This window comes from Tenrec ecaudatus, chromosome 10 (assembly GCF_050624435.1).
Source record: "Tenrec ecaudatus isolate mTenEca1 chromosome 10, mTenEca1.hap1, whole genome shotgun sequence".
NCBI classification, from domain to species: domain Eukaryota; kingdom Metazoa; phylum Chordata; class Mammalia; order Afrosoricida; family Tenrecidae; genus Tenrec; species Tenrec ecaudatus.
The window spans coordinates 119459729-119477600 of record NC_134539.1 but is presented as its reverse complement, the minus strand read 5'-3'; the positions used below and the strand labels follow the sequence as shown (position 1 = coordinate 119477600).

The following is a 17872-nucleotide window of genomic DNA, read 5'->3' as shown; positions in this document are numbered from 1 at the left end:
TATATACAGGGCAGAAGGGAGAGGAAGTCGAGGGGCAATTGCACTTAATTACAGTAGTTTATAATTTACACCCATTGGACAAATTTACTTCTTTAAAAGAAAGATCAAGATCGTTTGGGCCAGGGCCGGGCGAGGGGGAAGAGTTTGCTGATATTTACAGTGAGTGTGTTTGGCTCAGTTCACTAGCACGGGTCCTCCTCCCCGTTTCAGTAACAGATTCAAGTCTTCTCATGAGTTTGTTCGATGAAGGAGCGTAACGTAGACATTACGGCTTTCTCTCGTCCTCTTCCACGGTTTCTTGTCTCCCTTGTCTAGGACAGACAGCATTTGGGGAGAGGCATCGTGGCAATACTGCATACAAGGGAAGCTAGGCTTCAGGCTGGGCCTCCCAAGAGGGGATTGTCTGAGACGCCAGCAGGCTGTCAGGTAAGCTGGGACCTCTCAAAGATGCCTGTCAGGTCACTGGGCTTTCCCATGACAACTGCCCAGAGGGTGATGGTGTGGAAAAAAGGATCCTTGTTGCTTCGCACAAAGTGAGTGACGTGTGGGCATCACCAGGCTTGGAGAGGACACTGCAGAGAGAGAAGGGGAGAGAGAGAGAGAGAGGGCTCAGCTGTGTGCATTGAACAGAGACACGGGCCTTGAGTTTGGCTTCATTAAGGGGGCCAACAGCCAAAACAACCAGCCAAGAGCTGAGGATAGAATTTGGGGGCACTACAGCGTGCTTCCTTCTGTGGTGGTGGTCCCGAAGCAGACTCAGTTTAGGAAAACTTGGAAGCCAGCTTCCTGGGCCACTTCAGAAGGGAGCCATGAATTGCTTAGGGCCTCGAGATGGTGCCCTTTATACCCCGAAGTTGTGAGAGTGCTCTGGGTAGTTCAGTATTTACTGGAGGATGATATCACCCTGGGGGTACTGGAATGATCTAGGGGGTGCTGCAAAAGCAAATACCTATACTTTATCCTGGATGGTGGGCTGTTGCACATTTTCAGTTACCAGGGAGGTGCTGAGTAATTTATTTATTCTGAAAAGGGCGTGGCAAATAAGTGGAAACTAGGCCACAGACGTTTGGGAGCCTATGGTGTGGTTGAAGAGGTAGCTCTGTGGAGAGCTCTCACCTGCCACAGAGACCTCTAAGGACAGGGATCCCCCAAACCACAGCTTCTCTCCTAAAGTGCGCATTCTGGTTTAGAACGCTCCCAGGGGAGCCCCAGACTTCCTGTTTCTGATACCCCCGAGCCGTGCTGCTGTTCCCTACTTAAAGCTGCGGGGTCACAAACCACAGCTGGAAATGACCACGTATTCAAATTACCCTGCAGGCGAGGGTATTTGGAGTACCAAGTGTTTGCCACAGGTTGGTTATTATTAGGAAAAGAGGACCCAAGGACTGAAAGGCCCTTCTCTATGGGCCAGGGCAGACGATCCTAGGCAGTCTACAGAGGCCTCTGCGAGTCTGGACACATGAACACGCCGCCCAACCTGAGCAGGGCAGCCACCCTTTTCGGGGCTCTGGGCCTCATTCCTTAAACTATTACGCAACATCATTGCTGCGTTTCCTGTGTTTCCTCCAGAGAGTGCCTTTTCACTTCCCTCTGTCTCCTGTCCCTTTTGCTTTTGCCGGCGTCTGAGGGGAAAGTTCTGCCTTCTTCCCCTTGGCCTAGTGGCTTATTTTCAGAAGGTCCCCCCTCACTCACAGGTACACCCCCTGAGGTTGCCATTATTCCATTTTACACATTCGGAAAATAAGGTTCAAAGAACTCCAGGGAGTTGCCCAAAAACGGGGCGAGCAGAGAACCAGCGCCGAACCCACTTCTGGCTGACCTCCAAGCTCAAGTGCCCGAGACTAAGTGTCTTCCACTCGCTTTGTTTTCTCGGTCAAGTGACTCTTTCCACACCTCCGCTTCTCGACCTCTCCAATGAGATGGCATGAGACCTGGCTTAATGGAGGTTAGCGCAGAGACAGAGCTGCTTATACATGTGAGGTACTCAGAACGGGGCTTGATAAAACTGTGCTTCTTAATATCCAGGGTTTCTCAGTCTAGGATCCTCTCTTGAGTCTTACTTAGCGTGCGATTGGACTGAGAATTCATTTGAAGAGGCGGGTTTCCGAGCCGTCTAAATTCTTTAGACTTTGGCCAGGGTCCTCTGATACCCTTTGCCTCGTCTGCTTCCCTCCACCCACCCCCATCCCCAGTCTCTTTACTTCCGCTATCAGCCTTTTTCCAATTTTCCGATTTCGGGTGGAGGAGAGAGAGAATGGCTTGTGACCTTGCAGGTTTCAATAGAAGAGCAAACAAGAAGGGCAGATAAGGAGACGCCAGCAAGATTCTATGACCTGTCATTAGGGATGGGCTTCCCAGCTATCAAATGTTTGCTCACATAATAAAATGGTGGCAGAGCCCTAAATGTTGTCAGAGGAACTAGAGTTATTTGCCCCCTTCAGAGTCTAAACACAAACATCAGATAAGGGGTGCACTGTAGTCCCTCAGAACTGAAGGCACAGCACGCCTAGCTCCGTGGGGCCTAGGCCAGAGGGTCTCTGAGCAACTGTGAAGCCCTCCACCTGAAAGGTGTGTAGCTGGGGGGATGGCCCCCTAATTCGATGAGCATTCTTTCCTAATGGCAATGGCTAACACGCATCATGGCCCTACTGTGTGCCAGGCACCAGGCTAAGGGCTTTTGACACATCATAGCAACGGATGCTTACATCGGTCCTTTGAGGTAGGTGATTAGTCGTTCATTTAACACATTTAGGAGGACCTGGTACATGCTCAGCACTTTAGACTCTGGGCTTGCCAATGTGAAAGAGACATCCATGTTTTCGAGGCGATCTTGTGTTCTCGTGGGGACTTTGGGCCATAAACAAGTAAACAAAGACACACACACACAAATACAGTTTTAGGCCGAGAAGAGTAAGAAGCATGTGAAGAGGTAAGGCTGACCAGAGGGAAAGAGGAATAACTTAGGGAGGGGCCAGGCGAGGCCCGTTAGAGATGATGCCTCTCGACAGCCTCCATGAAATGAAGGAGCAAGCGTGTAAAGACGGGAGTCCAAGCAGAAGACACCTTACATTCAGAGGTCCTAGTGTGCGCCCAGGAGTCCTGGTGGCGTGGGGATTACACACTGGGGTACATTCTGCAAGGCTGGCGTTCGAAACCACCAGGTGCTCCTCAGAGGGAGACGGGGATTTCTGTAGGGTGACAGTCTCGGGAACCCAAAGCGACCTGTCCTATAGGGTTGCTATGGGCTGGCATCGACTTGATGACAGTGGGCTTGGTTTTTATAATGTGAGCATGAGGAGAAGCAGTAAGGAGAGGCAGGAGGAGTCCACATAAGGCCTTGTAAGTCTCTGATTTCATTTTGGTTGTCAGGCTGGAGGGTGATAATGATTATGTTTTCTTTTAAAGAAATTATTATTCTGGTCACCGTGTAGCAAACAGACCATAGTGGGGTAAGAGTGGCAGCAGGAGGCAGTTGGTGGGGGGTGGAGTGAGTGAGGAGGTGTCATAGCAGGAGATCAATAAGAAAAATAGGGTGACCTGGACTAGGACAGTGCTGACGGGTAGGTGGGGGGTGAGACCTGCTTAGACTTAGGAAGCATTTCAAAGGGCCCCCAGCAGAACTTATTCATGTACTGGATGTGGGCTGTGGAGAGAAAAATCAAGAGTAGTCTTGGGTTTTTCACCTGACCACTGATACTCTTTGCTACAGTGCATAAGCCCAGTTAAAAATTGGGGCCAACTGAAGAGATCCTGTTTTAGGCACATTGCATTTTAGATTCTTATTGATTGTATGAGGAGATGTGGTTAAGTGACCCGCTGCTAAACACCAGGTTGACGGTTCCAACCAGCCAGTGGCTCTGCAGGAGAAAGACCTAGGAATCTGCTTCCTTGAAGATGTCCCGCCTAGGAAACCCTATGAGTCAGGTCTACTCTGTCACCTGGGGTCAAGGAGGTGGAACGGACTCAGTGGTAACTGACGACAATGGCAATGGCAGTAACAAAAGGAGCCCTCGAGCAAGCGTGGGTAAGCAGTTGACTGCTAACTGAAAAATCTGTGATTTGGACCCATGTACAGAAGCCAAACACCTGCAGGTTACAGAGCTCAATGCTTCTCATGTGTTATCATAATTAATCTCCCCTCAGATCCAAGCAAAGGAGCGAAATTATCCTTCCTGGTTTATAAATGGGAAAACAGACCTAGATGACATAAATAACTTGCTCAAAGATCATACCCCTTTCAACTAGGAGAGGGTTTCAACCCTGGCTTCATTGTAGACTCTTCTGAGAAGCTTTGTAAGGTACCCCAGTGGCACAGGGGATAAAGCACTCGGCAACGATCCCAAAGGGTTGCTGGTGCAAACCCCACAGTGACTCGAGAGGAGAAAGATGTGGGAGTCTGTTCTACTGTTTCATAAGGACGTGATGAGTGAGAATCGACTGGCTAGGAACGGGTTTGTTTGTTGGAATTACAACAGCAGCTATATATAGTAGGTCTGCCAGTCTCCAGGCTCATGGATTTATGAAAGGAAATGAGGAGATAGACTTTTAAGAGTCCTACTGACTCAGAATTGACTTGATAGCGGGGAGTTGTTTTGTGTTCGGTGGGGTGTGGTCGTATAGTGCTGGTGTAGGGTGGTGTGGTCGCATAGTGCTGGTGTAGGGTGGTGTAGTTGCACAGTGCTGGTGTAGGGTGGTGTGGTCGTATAGTGCTGGTGTAGGGTGGTGTGGTCGCATAGTGCTGGTGTAGGGTGGTGTGGTCGCATCGTGCTGGTGTAGGGTGGTGTCGTTGCATAGTGCTGGTGTAGGGTGGTGTAGTCACATCGTGCTGGTGTAGGGTGGTGTGGTCGCATAGTGCTGGTGTAGGGTGGTGTAGTTGTATAGTGCTGGTGTAGGGTGGTGTGGTCGCATAGTGCTGGTGTAGGGTGGTGTGGTCGCATAGTGCTGGTGTAGGGTGGTGTGGTCGCATAGTGCTGGTGTAGGGTGGTGTGGTCGCATAGTGCTGGTGTAGGGTGGTGTGGTCGCATAGTGCTGGTGTAGGGTGGTGTGGTTGTATAGTGCTGGTGTAGGGTGGTGTGGTCGCATAGTGCTGGTGTAGGGTGGTGTAGTTGCATACTGCTGGTGTAGGGTGGTGTGGTCGCATAGTGCTGGTGTAGGTTGGTCTAGTGCTAACTGCAAGCAAGATCAGCAGTTTGAACCCATCAGCCATTCCATGGGAGAGAAATGAGGCTTTCTGAGTCCATTAAGATTTAGAGCCTCAGAAACCCAAAGGGGCAGCTCTAGCGCATCCTAGAGGGTCACTATGAGTCAGAATTGACTCAATTTATATATATCACGGAAATATATATAAAATTCTGTGTGCATTTGACTCAAAGCAATGAGATCAAAGATCATTTATTATTGAGTATATTATAAGAAGAGAGCTAAGGAAGGAGTCCAAGGACCCTCCAACATATATAAGTTGGGAAAATGAGCCTAGAAGGAGTGGCCAGTGCTGGAGGAGGAGAAGAACCAGAAAGATGCAGCGTCTTAAAATCCAAGAGAAAAAGGAGGGAATGGTCCAAAGTCAAACTCACTCCCATTCAGTCCATTCCGAGTCACGGCGACCCTCTGGGACTGACTGGCACGGTCCCTGTGGGTTTCTGAGACTAACTCTTCACAGACGCATCTGTCTTGGAAGAAGTAAGGCCAGAGTACTCCTTGGAGGCAAGTATGGCAAAACTTCACCTTAGATCCTTTGGACATGTTGTCAGGAGAGTCCAGTCCCTGGAGAAGGACATCCTGCTTGGTAGAGTGGAGGGGCGGTGACAGACAGGAACGTCCTCAACAAGCTGGACTGACAGCGGCTACAGTGGGCTCAGGCTGAGGATCAGTTGTGAGGATATTTGTTCTGTGGGGCACAGGGTCGCTGTGGGTTGGAACCAGCTCCATGGCCCCTACCCCCACCACCAACTCTTTATGGGAAGAGGAAGCCTCGTCTTTCTCCCGTGCTGTGGCTGGTGGCTTCCAACTGCCGACCTTGTGGTGAGCAGCCCAATGTGTGACCTGCTAGGCCCCCGGACTCCTTGGGGAGTGGGAGGCCATGTCGAATAGAAAGATGGAAGAGCCACCATTGGATTTTACAGCACAGACGAGAAGTTCTGGGGAAGAAGTGGGGAGGACAAAAGGCAGGGGAAAGTGGTCTGGAAAGAGGATGGAGGGCCAGGACGTAAAGATATTGAACACAAAGAACTCACTTCTATCTTTGTTAGCTTACTTTAGAGTCACTGATGTTCTGGTAATTTAAAAAAACTGTATCATTCCAATGTTCCGATAAGGAACCGAGGCAGAGAGAGAAAATGAGCAACTTGCTCAGGGTCTCACAATTGCTGGGGGTGTGGGGGGAGAGATGCACGTGCCAAACCACCTAGGAGATTGCACCCTTCAATCTTTTGAATGTGGCAACAAGAGGGAAGCAAACCTCCTTCCAAAGCTCGTGTGCACCGGCTCCTCTGTACTAGATAGTTCCTTTGGGCCAACATTTCCTCTTTCAGCGGTCCCACTGGCCTGAGTTAAGGCGGGGCAACGAAGGCTATGGCACTTCCCTGAGGCCATGCAGGCAGGAAGCCGTAGAAGCCTGAGCCTGAGGCGGCCTAATGAAAGCCTCATCACTACCTCACCATCCAATGCGAAGGGTTGGGAGGGGAACAGCGGCACCCCCTTTTTGGGTCAGTATCCTGGACTCGTGACTGCTCTGGGAGCCCTCTCTTGACCTCCCTCCAAACTAGGATGTGCAGCGGTAGTTGTGGAAACAGGAGTCAGCCCCAAGCCTGCCCACACTTGTTCTGACTGACGTCTGCTGGCTGCGGTCTGCGTTGCCAGCACCTTGGTTTTCAGGAGGTTAGTGCAGCCCATCCGACATTGACTCACAGGAAAGAGGCGCTTGCTCTGGAAAGGGGAGGTGGGAGTAGCTGCAGAAGGATTCTGGACAAGAATTCTGGACAACCTGGGGTTCCTGACAAATGATCTACGACCCACTTGAAGGCATGTCTGTATTAACAACAGGAAGTGTGGAGATCAGACAGATACGATTCAAAATCCTGGCTTCAGCCTTATGCTTGTAAAACCTCGGGGAAATTAAAATGCGAAGATAATGGTATTTTCCCACAGACATCTCGAAGCCCCCTTGCATTGTTCAAGGAATGTGCGTAGGTATTTAGAGTCAGTAGGTCAAAGCTGGAGGCCCAGCTTCAGAACTTAACCGGGCGACCTTGGCCAGATTCCTCCCCATCTCTGAGCGAAGGTGTCACAGCCAAGCCCTAACTCTCAGCAAGCGGTTGGTTCCATTCTGCTTCCTAGCAAGGCTAGAGGACAGGGTAGAGTTGGCCCTGAGGGTTTATGAGGCGGCACCTCTTTATGGAAGCAGACTGTCTCATCTTTCTGCTGAGGGGGTTCTGGTGGCTAGAAGGTCCGAACCACCGACCTTCCAGTTCACCCCAATGCTCAAATTCCTGCTCCACCAGAGCTTCTTTCAGAGATTTAACAATAGTTTAGTTCTGGCTGAAGGAAACAAGAGTCTGGTGTCAATCTGCATGGTTGGCAGTTCAAAACCACTAGCAGCTCCTAGGGAGAAAAACCGGACTTTCGACTCCTGTAAGTATTTAGTCTCAGAAACCCACAGGGGTTGCTATCAGTCAACATTGACTTGATGGCAGAGAGTCTGGTTTGTTTAAGAGCCCCGTGCATTAGGCAATGGGCTGTTAACTGCTCAGGTGGCCCTGTGGGTTAGGCCTTGGGACACCAATGACAAGGTCAGTGGTTCAAATCCACCAGCTACTCTGAAGGAGGAAGATGAGGCTTTTTGCTCCAGTAAAGATTTACTGTCTCAGTTCAATTGTCTCCCCTATATGGATGGGGGTCCCTGTGATCTGGAGTTGCCTCAGAAGGTAGCGTGATTCAGTTTTGGTCTTTTTTTTTTTTTTAACTACCACATGGAGGTGCCTCTGAGAAACTGGACTTGTTCAATCCAGCACTTTGTGGGGTCCTCGCTTCCCACCCCACAGGCTCTGATGCCGAGCAATGGTCCGGAAACCCCGGGTAGAAACAACACTTTAAAACAAAGAAGAAGAAGAAAAGCAGAATTGTCCCTGGGTCTCTGAAGGAGCTCTCTTCTGACCCTTGGCCTCAGGATGGTTTGCAAACCTTGGAGGTTGGACCCCTCTGCTGTTGGGAGGCAGCACCTTGACCCGCATTTCCTTCACTCTGCCTTCCCCCTTTCCTTCTTCTGCCTCAAGTCAGAGGGAGGAGGTTTCCTGGGGGAACATAGTACTGGGGCTCACGTTTTACCCTAGTAGATCACCTAGGACCAAAAGGCAGTTCCTCTGGGTCAGGGGTCCTCAAACTATGGCCCACGGGTGTTTTTGCCCCGTTTGTTTTTTTTACTTCGAAATAAGATATGTGCAGTGTGCATAGGAATTTGTTCATAGTTTAAAAAAAAACAAAACTATAGTCTGGCCCTCCAACGGTCTGAGAGACAGTGAACTGGCCCCCTGTTTAAAAAAGTTTGAGGACCCCTGCTCTGGGTATTTTAAAGGTGGGGACTGAGAGGCAAATATTGTTCACAGAAAAGGGTGTGGGATTTGGAATCAGAGGGTAGGTCATCTGTCCAGCTCTGAGCCTAAGTTTACTTCTGGGCCTTTCTGAGGCGGTTACAATATGGTTAACAGATAAAACCCACCAGGGCGTGCCTGAGGAGTGTGGATGGCCGGCGTGCTAAACGCGTGCATTCTCCCTACTCTGCAGAAGCAGCCTGGTCGTCATCCCAGGCGTTTCTCCCCCCAGACTCCTGAAAAGTCCGACGACGTGGAGAAAGCTTGGCGGTGGAGCTCGAGGGCTCTCTTGTAGCCAGCAAGGTCAGCTGGCCACTTGGTCCAGTGGAGGGACTGGGGGTGAGCCACACCGGGGCTGGGGCAGCATCTCTGGGCGCATCTGGGTGGATTTTGATGACGAGACCATTTCCAGAACCCAGAGGGCTTGTTTCAGCAAGCAAGCATCAAAGTCAACTTGGGAAAGACAAGAGTAATTATTCACAGGCCGGTCGAGGGCTGACCAAGCGGCAGATGGATTGATATACCTTTCAAAGGGGAAGGTATTCCCAAGGAGGTTCTGCTGCGCCTGGCTGCCCGCCTGATTGAGATTTGTGAGCACAGATAAATGTTTTCCCTGCTCACTACAAAGGCTGGGAAATGGCACAGGAGTCTAAGGGCAGGGCACTGGAGGTGGTGGCGGGGGGTGTCCTTTCATCTTCCATTGGGTGAGAGAAGAGTAGCAAGACAGGTCCCACACACCTCTCCCTCCCCCCGCAAGTTCCAGAGCCCCGCAGCCCAGGCCATGTGCATGTCTCAGCACCCAAGACAGGCCAGGCGTTTAATTTATGGGACTCCGCCGAGTCCACGGAACAAGTAGATGTCTCAACTCTCATTTTACAGATGACGAAACAGAGATGCAGGGAGGTCAAGGTCACCACTGAAGTGGCCCAACAAGGAACAGAGCCACGAGGCCAGAGGAGCTCTGCACTCCCTGGAAGGAGATGGGGCAAAGGGAAGAACAGAGGCCCGAGGAAGGACCGGCTCTGACGTCCACAGCAGGGCTCAGCTAAAAACAAACCAAACAGACCATCCAGAAGGTCCCAGTCTACAGAGAGCCTTTGACCCGAAGCTCAAGGTTGTTGCCTATTTATCTCGCAATCAATACTGGCCCAGCCGTTCCCACACGGCACAGAGCCCAGCGACTAAAAGGCTCGATTGTGGTTTTCTGGACTCATCATCACTGTTCAGACATCCTGTCCTGTTTTCTAATGCGCTCACTGTCCCTCCCTTTGGAGCCCAGCTGCCCAGGCCGACTGTGGGGGCGCCACCTATACTTGGAGATAGGACTGATTCATCAACGGAAACAGTAGCTAGAACTCTGGATTCCCCACTCTCAGTGCAATGTGAAGTTGGTTCTCAGTTTCTTAAGGAAAACACCCTAGGAATGCAGCCCACTGGAAAGGCCACCCTGTCTAGTGGGGTTGGGGTGGGGTTGGAGGTTCCCCAAAGGTCATCCGAATTTGTGCCGATAGCGTTCTGGATCTAGCATGGGGCCCTGGACTGGGGGAAACGGCCTCGGGATCCAGGCTGCACTTTCTCCTTGGGCTGAAGTCGCCATGTGGAAAGTCTTCAGAGATCCCTCTTGCCAAGTATGAAAGTTAATAAGGATCTGCCTCCTGGAGCCTTCTTGGAAATACCCTTTTCCACGGATCATCCAGCAATCCATGAGAAAACACTCCATCACAAGGCATGAGACTCCGTGTAATCCAGCCTCCCGTGACCTGTCACACACCAGTCTTTTTTAGTGCTCTTGTTAGGGGACTAGGAGAAGCAATAGCCCCTTTAGCCTGATCTGCGGCCTGTTTTCTTTGACCTAGGACCCCAGGACTTCCTTTAGCAAGTAACAGAATCTCAGAAGGATCCAACTTAAGGCTTACCACCCCAAGGACCTCACCGGCCTTAGTCAAGGTCCCATTCGCCACCCGCGTCCTGCTGACGTTACCTGTTTACTGGAAGACATGTTGGTGAGTGTGCTGATGCTGCTGGTATCTGTGACGACCATCGCAGATGGAAACCGGGAGGTGTGGGAATACTGGGGGGGTTCCTGCTTGTGGGCGTACACTGGAGAGAGTGGAGATAACATCAAGGGAGATGATACACGCGTGTACACAGTGACAGAACACCCCACCATCCCACATGAGCCCTCCCACTTCCCTGGGCAGTTAAAAGGGCGGGAGGGGTGGTCACGCCCGGCAGTGAGCGGGACGTAAAAAGAAGAAGCATGTGTTTTATTGGAGATTTCGAACCCCCAAAGTTCCACCTGACCAACCTGAAGGCCCTGGCCAGTGTCTACTGACCACTTCTGCTGCTCCAGGTGTGCTAGCATGACATCATAGCCTCGTGGAGACAAAAGGACACTTCCGTGGTTGAAGGAGGTGCCACTGAGTCCATTCTGACCCACGGGGGCCCAATGTGACCGAGGAGAACTGCCCCCTACGGTGTTCTTGGCCGTCACCTTCACAGGGGAAGGTCACCAGGGCTTTCCCCAGAGAGCTTCTGGGTGGGGTCAAAGTGCCAACAACTAAGGGCACAAGCCTGGTGCCACCAGGCCTCCTTGAGAGGAGACTCCAAACGAAACCCCAAAACCCAAACACCAATTGCACTGCCTACGCATAGTGACCCTATAAGACAGGATAAAACTGCCCCCTCCCCCCGTGAGTTACACTAATGGCAAGAGAAAGCCTCATCTTTCACCCAAGGAGCAGCTGGTTGTTTCGAACTGCTGACCTTGAGGATCACAGCCCAATGCTCAATCACAATGGCACCAGGACTCCCAAGAGGAGACGAGATTCAAATAAAACCTCTAGGAGCATGTGACTCTGTTTCTGTTGTTGTTTGAATTGTCTCAGTCCTTGTCCACTAAGTCCGGAGCCTTTGGATTCATGCTCGTCTACCCATAGACTCCCATTCACCTTCAATCACATGACCCACTAATGAAAGCATGTGGGTCCTTGGTTGTAAGGTGTACCACTAAGTAGGCTTCAAATCGACGACAGAATAAAGGTCACTGCCGCTGTCTCAACTTGTCCTGACAGGTACAATAGCCTGGCTATTCCTGGCCAAGGGCTCCACAAGGCATCTCTTCTAACCAGCCAGGCCTGCTGGCCTGGGCAGGACACAGGCTGCTGGCAACCACTCACTCACTCTTCCACCGGAAGCCTGCGCAGGCGAGGTGATGGGGGTTAGTATATGGCCAGGTGATGGGGGGAAGGGGAGTGGAGCACTTGTGCCCCAGGTCCTGCTACAGGCTGTGGCAAATTTTTAGAAGCCACAAAAATGTGATTGGAATGTGAGATGGTGCTCAGAAACCAGCTCCACAGGCCCGAGGAAGGATTGAGGCTGGTGGATGGAGGAGGACTGAAGTGGGCAGTACTCCCTGAGACCTGCAGCTCTGCAGCTCCACCCCCCTCCCCGGTCCTTCTAGAAGGCCCTGAATCAAAAACTGTTTGTGTTTGTCTAACTTTAGGCTGGCAAAAATGGGATTTACTTCTCCTTTTATGTTCTCATCGGAGTGGCCCTGCGTGGGTATTACAGCTCCTCTGCATAGGATGCTGCGGGTGTGTTATTTCCGTTTTAAGGATGGAGACACAGGCTCAGGGCAGCGGAGTCATCACCAAGGACTACATAGCTATGACAGGGGCAGGAGGGCTAAGCACCAGCGATGCAACGGAAACGCCAGTAATTGGAACTCACCACCTGGGGTGGTTCCAGAGGAGCCAAGGTGATGGGTGTCCTCAAGATGACAGCCTAGGAGACCCCGAGGGGCAGCTCTGCTCTCTGTTAGAGGGTTGCTAGGAGTCCCAATGGACTGGAGGACACAGAACAACACAAAACTGGTAGGTTTGAGGGCCAGGATTGGAATCCTGGACTAGCATTCTGTTCCAGAGACATGTCGAGTTCTCAGGGTAGAATGCCTGAGTCAGGGGAACCCGAACTGGGAGGCCAGGACCTACAGTTAGACCCAGCAGGAGGACCAGGACGTGGGGACACAGCGACTCAGAAATAATGAGTTGAAGGGTAGGTTTAAAGCAGGGGTAGACATGAACATGGGAGACAGCCTTGGGGGTGGGGGTGGGGGTGGCAGAAACCCGAATGCTTCTCGTCTAGTACCAGTGGCATTTTCTACCTACGTCCCTGAGCTCCCATAGGGGCAGCTCCACTCTGTCCTGTAGGGTCGCTAGGGGCAGATCCCATCAGAGGGCAGTGGTGGTGGGTTCACTGAGAACTGACGAAGGATGTTCAGGGTGTAGAATTGAGAGGGCATGGGGATGCTGTAAGAGTTTTCTGTTTCAGGGAAGGAAAACAGGCTGCAGATGACATGCATTTGATAACGGCTGCTTGGAATTTTGGATGGGAGTGTCAACTCTATGCCAATCAACCAATTCGGGCCAGGGGCTGGGGCTGATCGGTGATGTCGTCCATGGCTGCCAGCATGGGACGTTACAGCATGTGTTCCCCATCTACGACGCCAGCTCTGCTCTTTATCCCCCACTCCCCTTTAGAGGAAGCCTCGGCTGTCCTCCTCAGCCTTTTCCCTTGGGAAGCTTGGGAGCAGGGAATGGGACTAGAAAGGGCGCAGCAATATTAAGGACTATGCTGGAGACATTATCTTGGTTGGCTCTCGTTAGGGAAAAGTGATCGAAGTAGTCCGTTTCCAAGACAATTCAGACCCAGAGAGGTTGTACAGGATCCCCCCGGCCCCCCCTTACTGTGGGAGTTCTGCAGATGCGTCACGGCGGCCATGAAGGGCTGTTGGGCCATGTGGCTACCCGGGTTCTGCTGCATGAGGGGCTGCTGGTGCGGGCTGTGCAGCTGCTGAGAGAACTGGACGGGCTGCAGGGCTGCCAGGCTGCTGGCCACACTGTTGATGACTGGGACGCTCTGAGCTTGAGAGGTGTTGAGGCCTGTAGGAGCAAGAAGGAAAGATCAGAGACGACTTCTGAGTTAAGGAGAGGTGGACGGATGAGAACCGACACCAACCGAGGCCGTACTGTGTGCCAGGCTTTGGGCGGCGCCCGATACCTCAGAGATGGTCTGGGAATGGATTGGATATGACCACCTGATGGACCGAGAAACGAGGCTTGGGGAGATTGTCCTGATCAACGTTTTGACAGTGACCCATGGAGGGAGATGGATTTTGGCATCGTGCTTATGCGTTGGGCTTCTAACCCAACAGCAGTTCGAAACAGCCAGCCCACCGCCCTGTAGGAGAAAGGACTTTCTATACCTGTAAAGAGTGACAGTCTCAGAAACCCGCAGGGGCAGTTGTGCCCTGTCCTATAGGGTCGCTATGAGTTGGCATCGACTCCAGCGATGGCAGGATGTTTGGTTTGTTAAGGCCTGTGCGCCTCCCTGAAACTTCCTATGACCCGCAGAACATGACTCCCACACAGTCATCGGAGGCCTGGGGAAGCGCGTTTGATTTGCTGATGCTATGGCTTGGAATTGACCGCAGGGCAGTGAGCTCGGTGTTGGGTTTATGCGATGCTTGATTCTCTCAGAGAGGCTTGCCCAGGTGGCCTGGGGGCAGAACTGAAGTTGTCTACTCCAAGAGGTTTGTGTCCCAGATCTGTCTGTCCAGCAGAGGGCAGGAGTGTGCAGGAACCCACACGCTGAGGCAAATCCTACCAAACCTCCAAAGTTCTGAAGCCAGGAGGAGGCTGAAGACCCTGACTTAGGAGAGTGGGCAAAGATTCTGAGTTCAGGGGCTTACTCTGTTGACCACAGCCCAAAGGGGAGAAGACATATAGCCCTAGAACTCAGTCGATCTTCCTCCTGATGGACTGAGTAGTCTCTTGTCCAGCAGCACAGGGCCCGTGGTATCAAAAGGACCAGCTGGCGGAAGGAGGAAGTGGCAACAGTAATGAAGCTTGGCCCTTGCAAGGCACGGTGAGTCTAGACCTCGTTCTGTTCTGCGGGGATCAAGGCCTTTGCGGTTACTGTGTCTATATTCTGATATTTCTTCAGAACCGGGGCCAGCACTGTACGGACTGGGTCTGCTGGTACCCACATTTGCTTCCTTGTACGAAGGACTCTGGGAAGACAGATGAGGCAGAGTGGGAGTGGGGACAGGAGGGTTAGGAGGGAAGACAGCTTAACTTCTTTCCTAGAGACAATGTGTCTGTTATCTTGCTTTTGGGAAAGTGAGGGAAAGAAGGAAATCCAGGTGGGGCTGGGGTGGGGGTGGAGGCAAGAGTCTATTGTAGGCAATGTCACGGAGAGAACTATGGTTTCCCTGACTAGGAGAAGGTTTCAAAGCAGGCTCGTGAAAGTCCTCAGTGGAGATAGCGGAAACCCCACAACAATGGTCTATGCAGAGCTTTAGCTGATATGGTTATCAGACACCAAAGAAGAAGAATTCCCCTCCTGGTTCTCCTGGGTGGGGGTGGGGACCAGTGTCCTCTGATCACTCTCAGAAGAACCCTATCACCAACTGTCCTGAGAGCCCAGCTTCTTTCAAGCCAGGGTCTTCTGTTTCCTACCCCACCCCCACCTTGATTGGTTCTTTTCTCAGATTGATTATTTTGCTGCCGTTCTTTTTGGGAACTCACTGTGGAAGGAGACATAGTGGTGCAGTAGTTATGCATTGGGCTGTGATCTGCATGGTCAGCAGTTCAAAACCACCAGCCGCTAATGAAGGAGAGAGAGTTGGCTTTCTACTCCTGTAAACAGGAAACCCACAGGGGTCACTAGGAGTCCGCATTGACTCAAAGGCAGTTGAGTTGTAGCGAGTTATTGCTTGGGAAAGCAAACTATCTTGGTTTGGCGTGGACAACATTTTAAGAACTGGTCTGAAACCAGCCTGGCCTCAGGGCCATCTGGGAGTTCTTTGAGAAATACACATTCCTGGGCCCCACCCAAGTCTTCATGAGTCAGAACCTTTAGAGGTGGGGCCCAGGAATTTTATTGTTAACACATTCTGTGATCCCTGGGTACCTCGATTCCAGGATGGAGAACTACTGATGTCATTCCAGCTTCCACAGCGTATGACTCTCGTCCTTTTGTTTTCTAGAAACTGTTGGTGTGAGTGTCCGTTGACAAAAATAGGCTCCAACTCATAGCAACCACGTGTACAAAAGAGCCATCGTTGCTCAACCCTGGGCCATCTTTGTGACTGTTGGTCTCCCCGGGTCCACTGGGGCGCCAGCGCGCCCGCCAGGCGAGGGGCTCATCCGTCAGCACTCGAGTGAAGCAGCGCACTAGTTCTTAGTCTTCGTCTGATAACTCTGATGAAACCTGCCACCGTGGGCAATCCCGGTACTTGAAATACTGGCGGTGTAACTTCCCTCAGTGGAGCAGCACACAGTAGTCACAGTGCGACCAGCTGGCAGAACGGGGGCCTCCCCCTGGTTACTGCTTAAGAAGCACCCATCTTCTTAACAAGCCATCCGTCCAGTAGATGAATAGAGAACAGGCAAGTGGCACCGCCAATTAATGTGCTGTACATAAACCACAGTCTCTACGACCCAGAGACCATCAGACTTAAATGGTACCCAGTTACCACTACCAACTGCACTGATTGGGATGTCAGAAGGGCCTGGACCGAACGGGAGAAAACTGGAAAAAAATTCAAAATCATGAGAAGAGCAGACTTACTGGTTTGATAGAGACTAGTGGAATCCCCGAGATGTGGAACTGACCCTACAACTGGGGAGCACCTTTCAGTGAAGTAACAGTCAGGCTGACTCAGAGAACAGTAGCGCTCACAGGAACGTGCTGCTCAGCACAAGGGAGAACAGCATTTGCCAACCGTGAGGAAATGGCCATGAATCTTATGAGACGATGTGCGTCTGAATCGTTCAATGGAAAACTAAGTTTCTCTGTACATTTTCACCCGAACGACAGTGCTTCCTATCCTTTAAAGAAATGTGCTGTATCCGACATGGACCTCCGCGGTCCTGAGACAGCACCTGTGCTCACCGTAGGACCTGAGTCCACCGGACAAGAACGCTTGCAACCAAATCTGCATCCTGCCGCTGCACAGAGGGCGACGATGGTGTCTAGGCAAGGTTTTCTGGTGATCTTCCTCGTTCTCCATGCCTACGCACCCCAAAGACTCATACACACACACTCACACACACACACACACACACACCACACATGCACACACGCACACACGCACACACCCACCCCCACCCACCCACACCCATATGCCCCCCACACACACCCTTCTAAGGTCAGTGCGTGCAGTGGGATTACGTATCTGACAAAGGAGATCATTGAGAAAGTAAAGAAGCACAGGCGAAAATGAAGGTGGACAAAACTGGAAAATGAAAGAGCGTAGGGAAATTTCCAGTGCAAATAGAACCATAAAGTATATGGAATTGTGTCAGCACCGGCTTGAATCGGGGGGAAAACAAGGTAGATGGGACACTTTGTGTCTCTTTTTGGTTGTAGGAATAAGGAGTGGGATTATCATATCCATAAATTTTCAAATCAAATCTTCTAGAAAGCAAGCAAACTGGTACCCTAGAGGGTCGTCAATCCAAATCCTGGTACCACATATATTCTTGGAAAAGGTCCCAGTAAGGGGTCTTAAAGACTTGAAGTTAAACAAGCGGCCATCTAGCATAGAAACAACACATTCACATGGAAGAAGCACACCGGCCTGTGTGATCATGAGGTGTCATTGGGACTGGGTAACAGGCATCAGAAGACCCATAGCAAGCAAACAAGCATACAAACAGCTATATTGTTGAGAATGAGGTGGGTCAGAGCAGAGACCCAAAGCCCATCTGTAGACAATGGGACAGCCCCTCACAGAGGGGTCAAAGGGATGGGATGAGTCAGCCAGGGCACAGTAAAGCACTGATGAAACACCCCCCCCCCCCCCGCGCAATATCATGACCCTAGGTCTGCCCTTCCTCACTCCCCACTATCATGACCCTAGGTCTGCCTTTCACTTTGGGTTAGACTGGAGCATGTGCACAGGTACAGATAAGAGCTCACCACAGGAATAGGGATGGGAATAAGGATACCAGAGGATAGAGGGAAGGTAGAGAGAGGAAGGGAGGAAGGGGGAACCGATATCAATGACTGACACATAACCCCACCCCTGCTGGGGGGATGAACAACAGAAACCACGGGGAAAGAGTGACAGCTGTCGGTGTAAGATATAAACATAGTAATAATTTATCAAGAGGTCCGAGAGGGGTTGGATAAAAGAGGAGCTGATACCAAGGGTTCAATAGAAAGTCAATGTCTAGAAAATACTAATGGCAACATATGTACAAATATGTTTGATACAA

At 51.3% G+C, this 17872-nt stretch overlaps 1 protein-coding gene across 2 annotated transcripts in view; it reads right to left on the bottom strand.

The window, feature by feature from the left end:
• Window positions 1-253: 253 nt before the first annotated feature.
• Window positions 254-17872, bottom strand: part of HNF1B (HNF1 homeobox B) — a 61490-nt gene continuing 43871 nt past the window's right edge. The window contains exons 7-8 of one of the 2 annotated variants that reach the window (XM_075559267.1): window positions 13334-13528; window positions 254-572 (exon numbers count right to left, since the gene is read on the bottom strand). In XM_075559267.1, coding sequence (XP_075415382.1) covers window positions 460-572; window positions 13334-13528 — 308 coding nt within the window. In that variant the 3' untranslated portion in view covers window positions 254-459. The remainder of the gene's footprint in view (window positions 573-13333; window positions 13529-17872) is intronic. The other variant, XM_075559269.1, reaches the window with a different exon arrangement.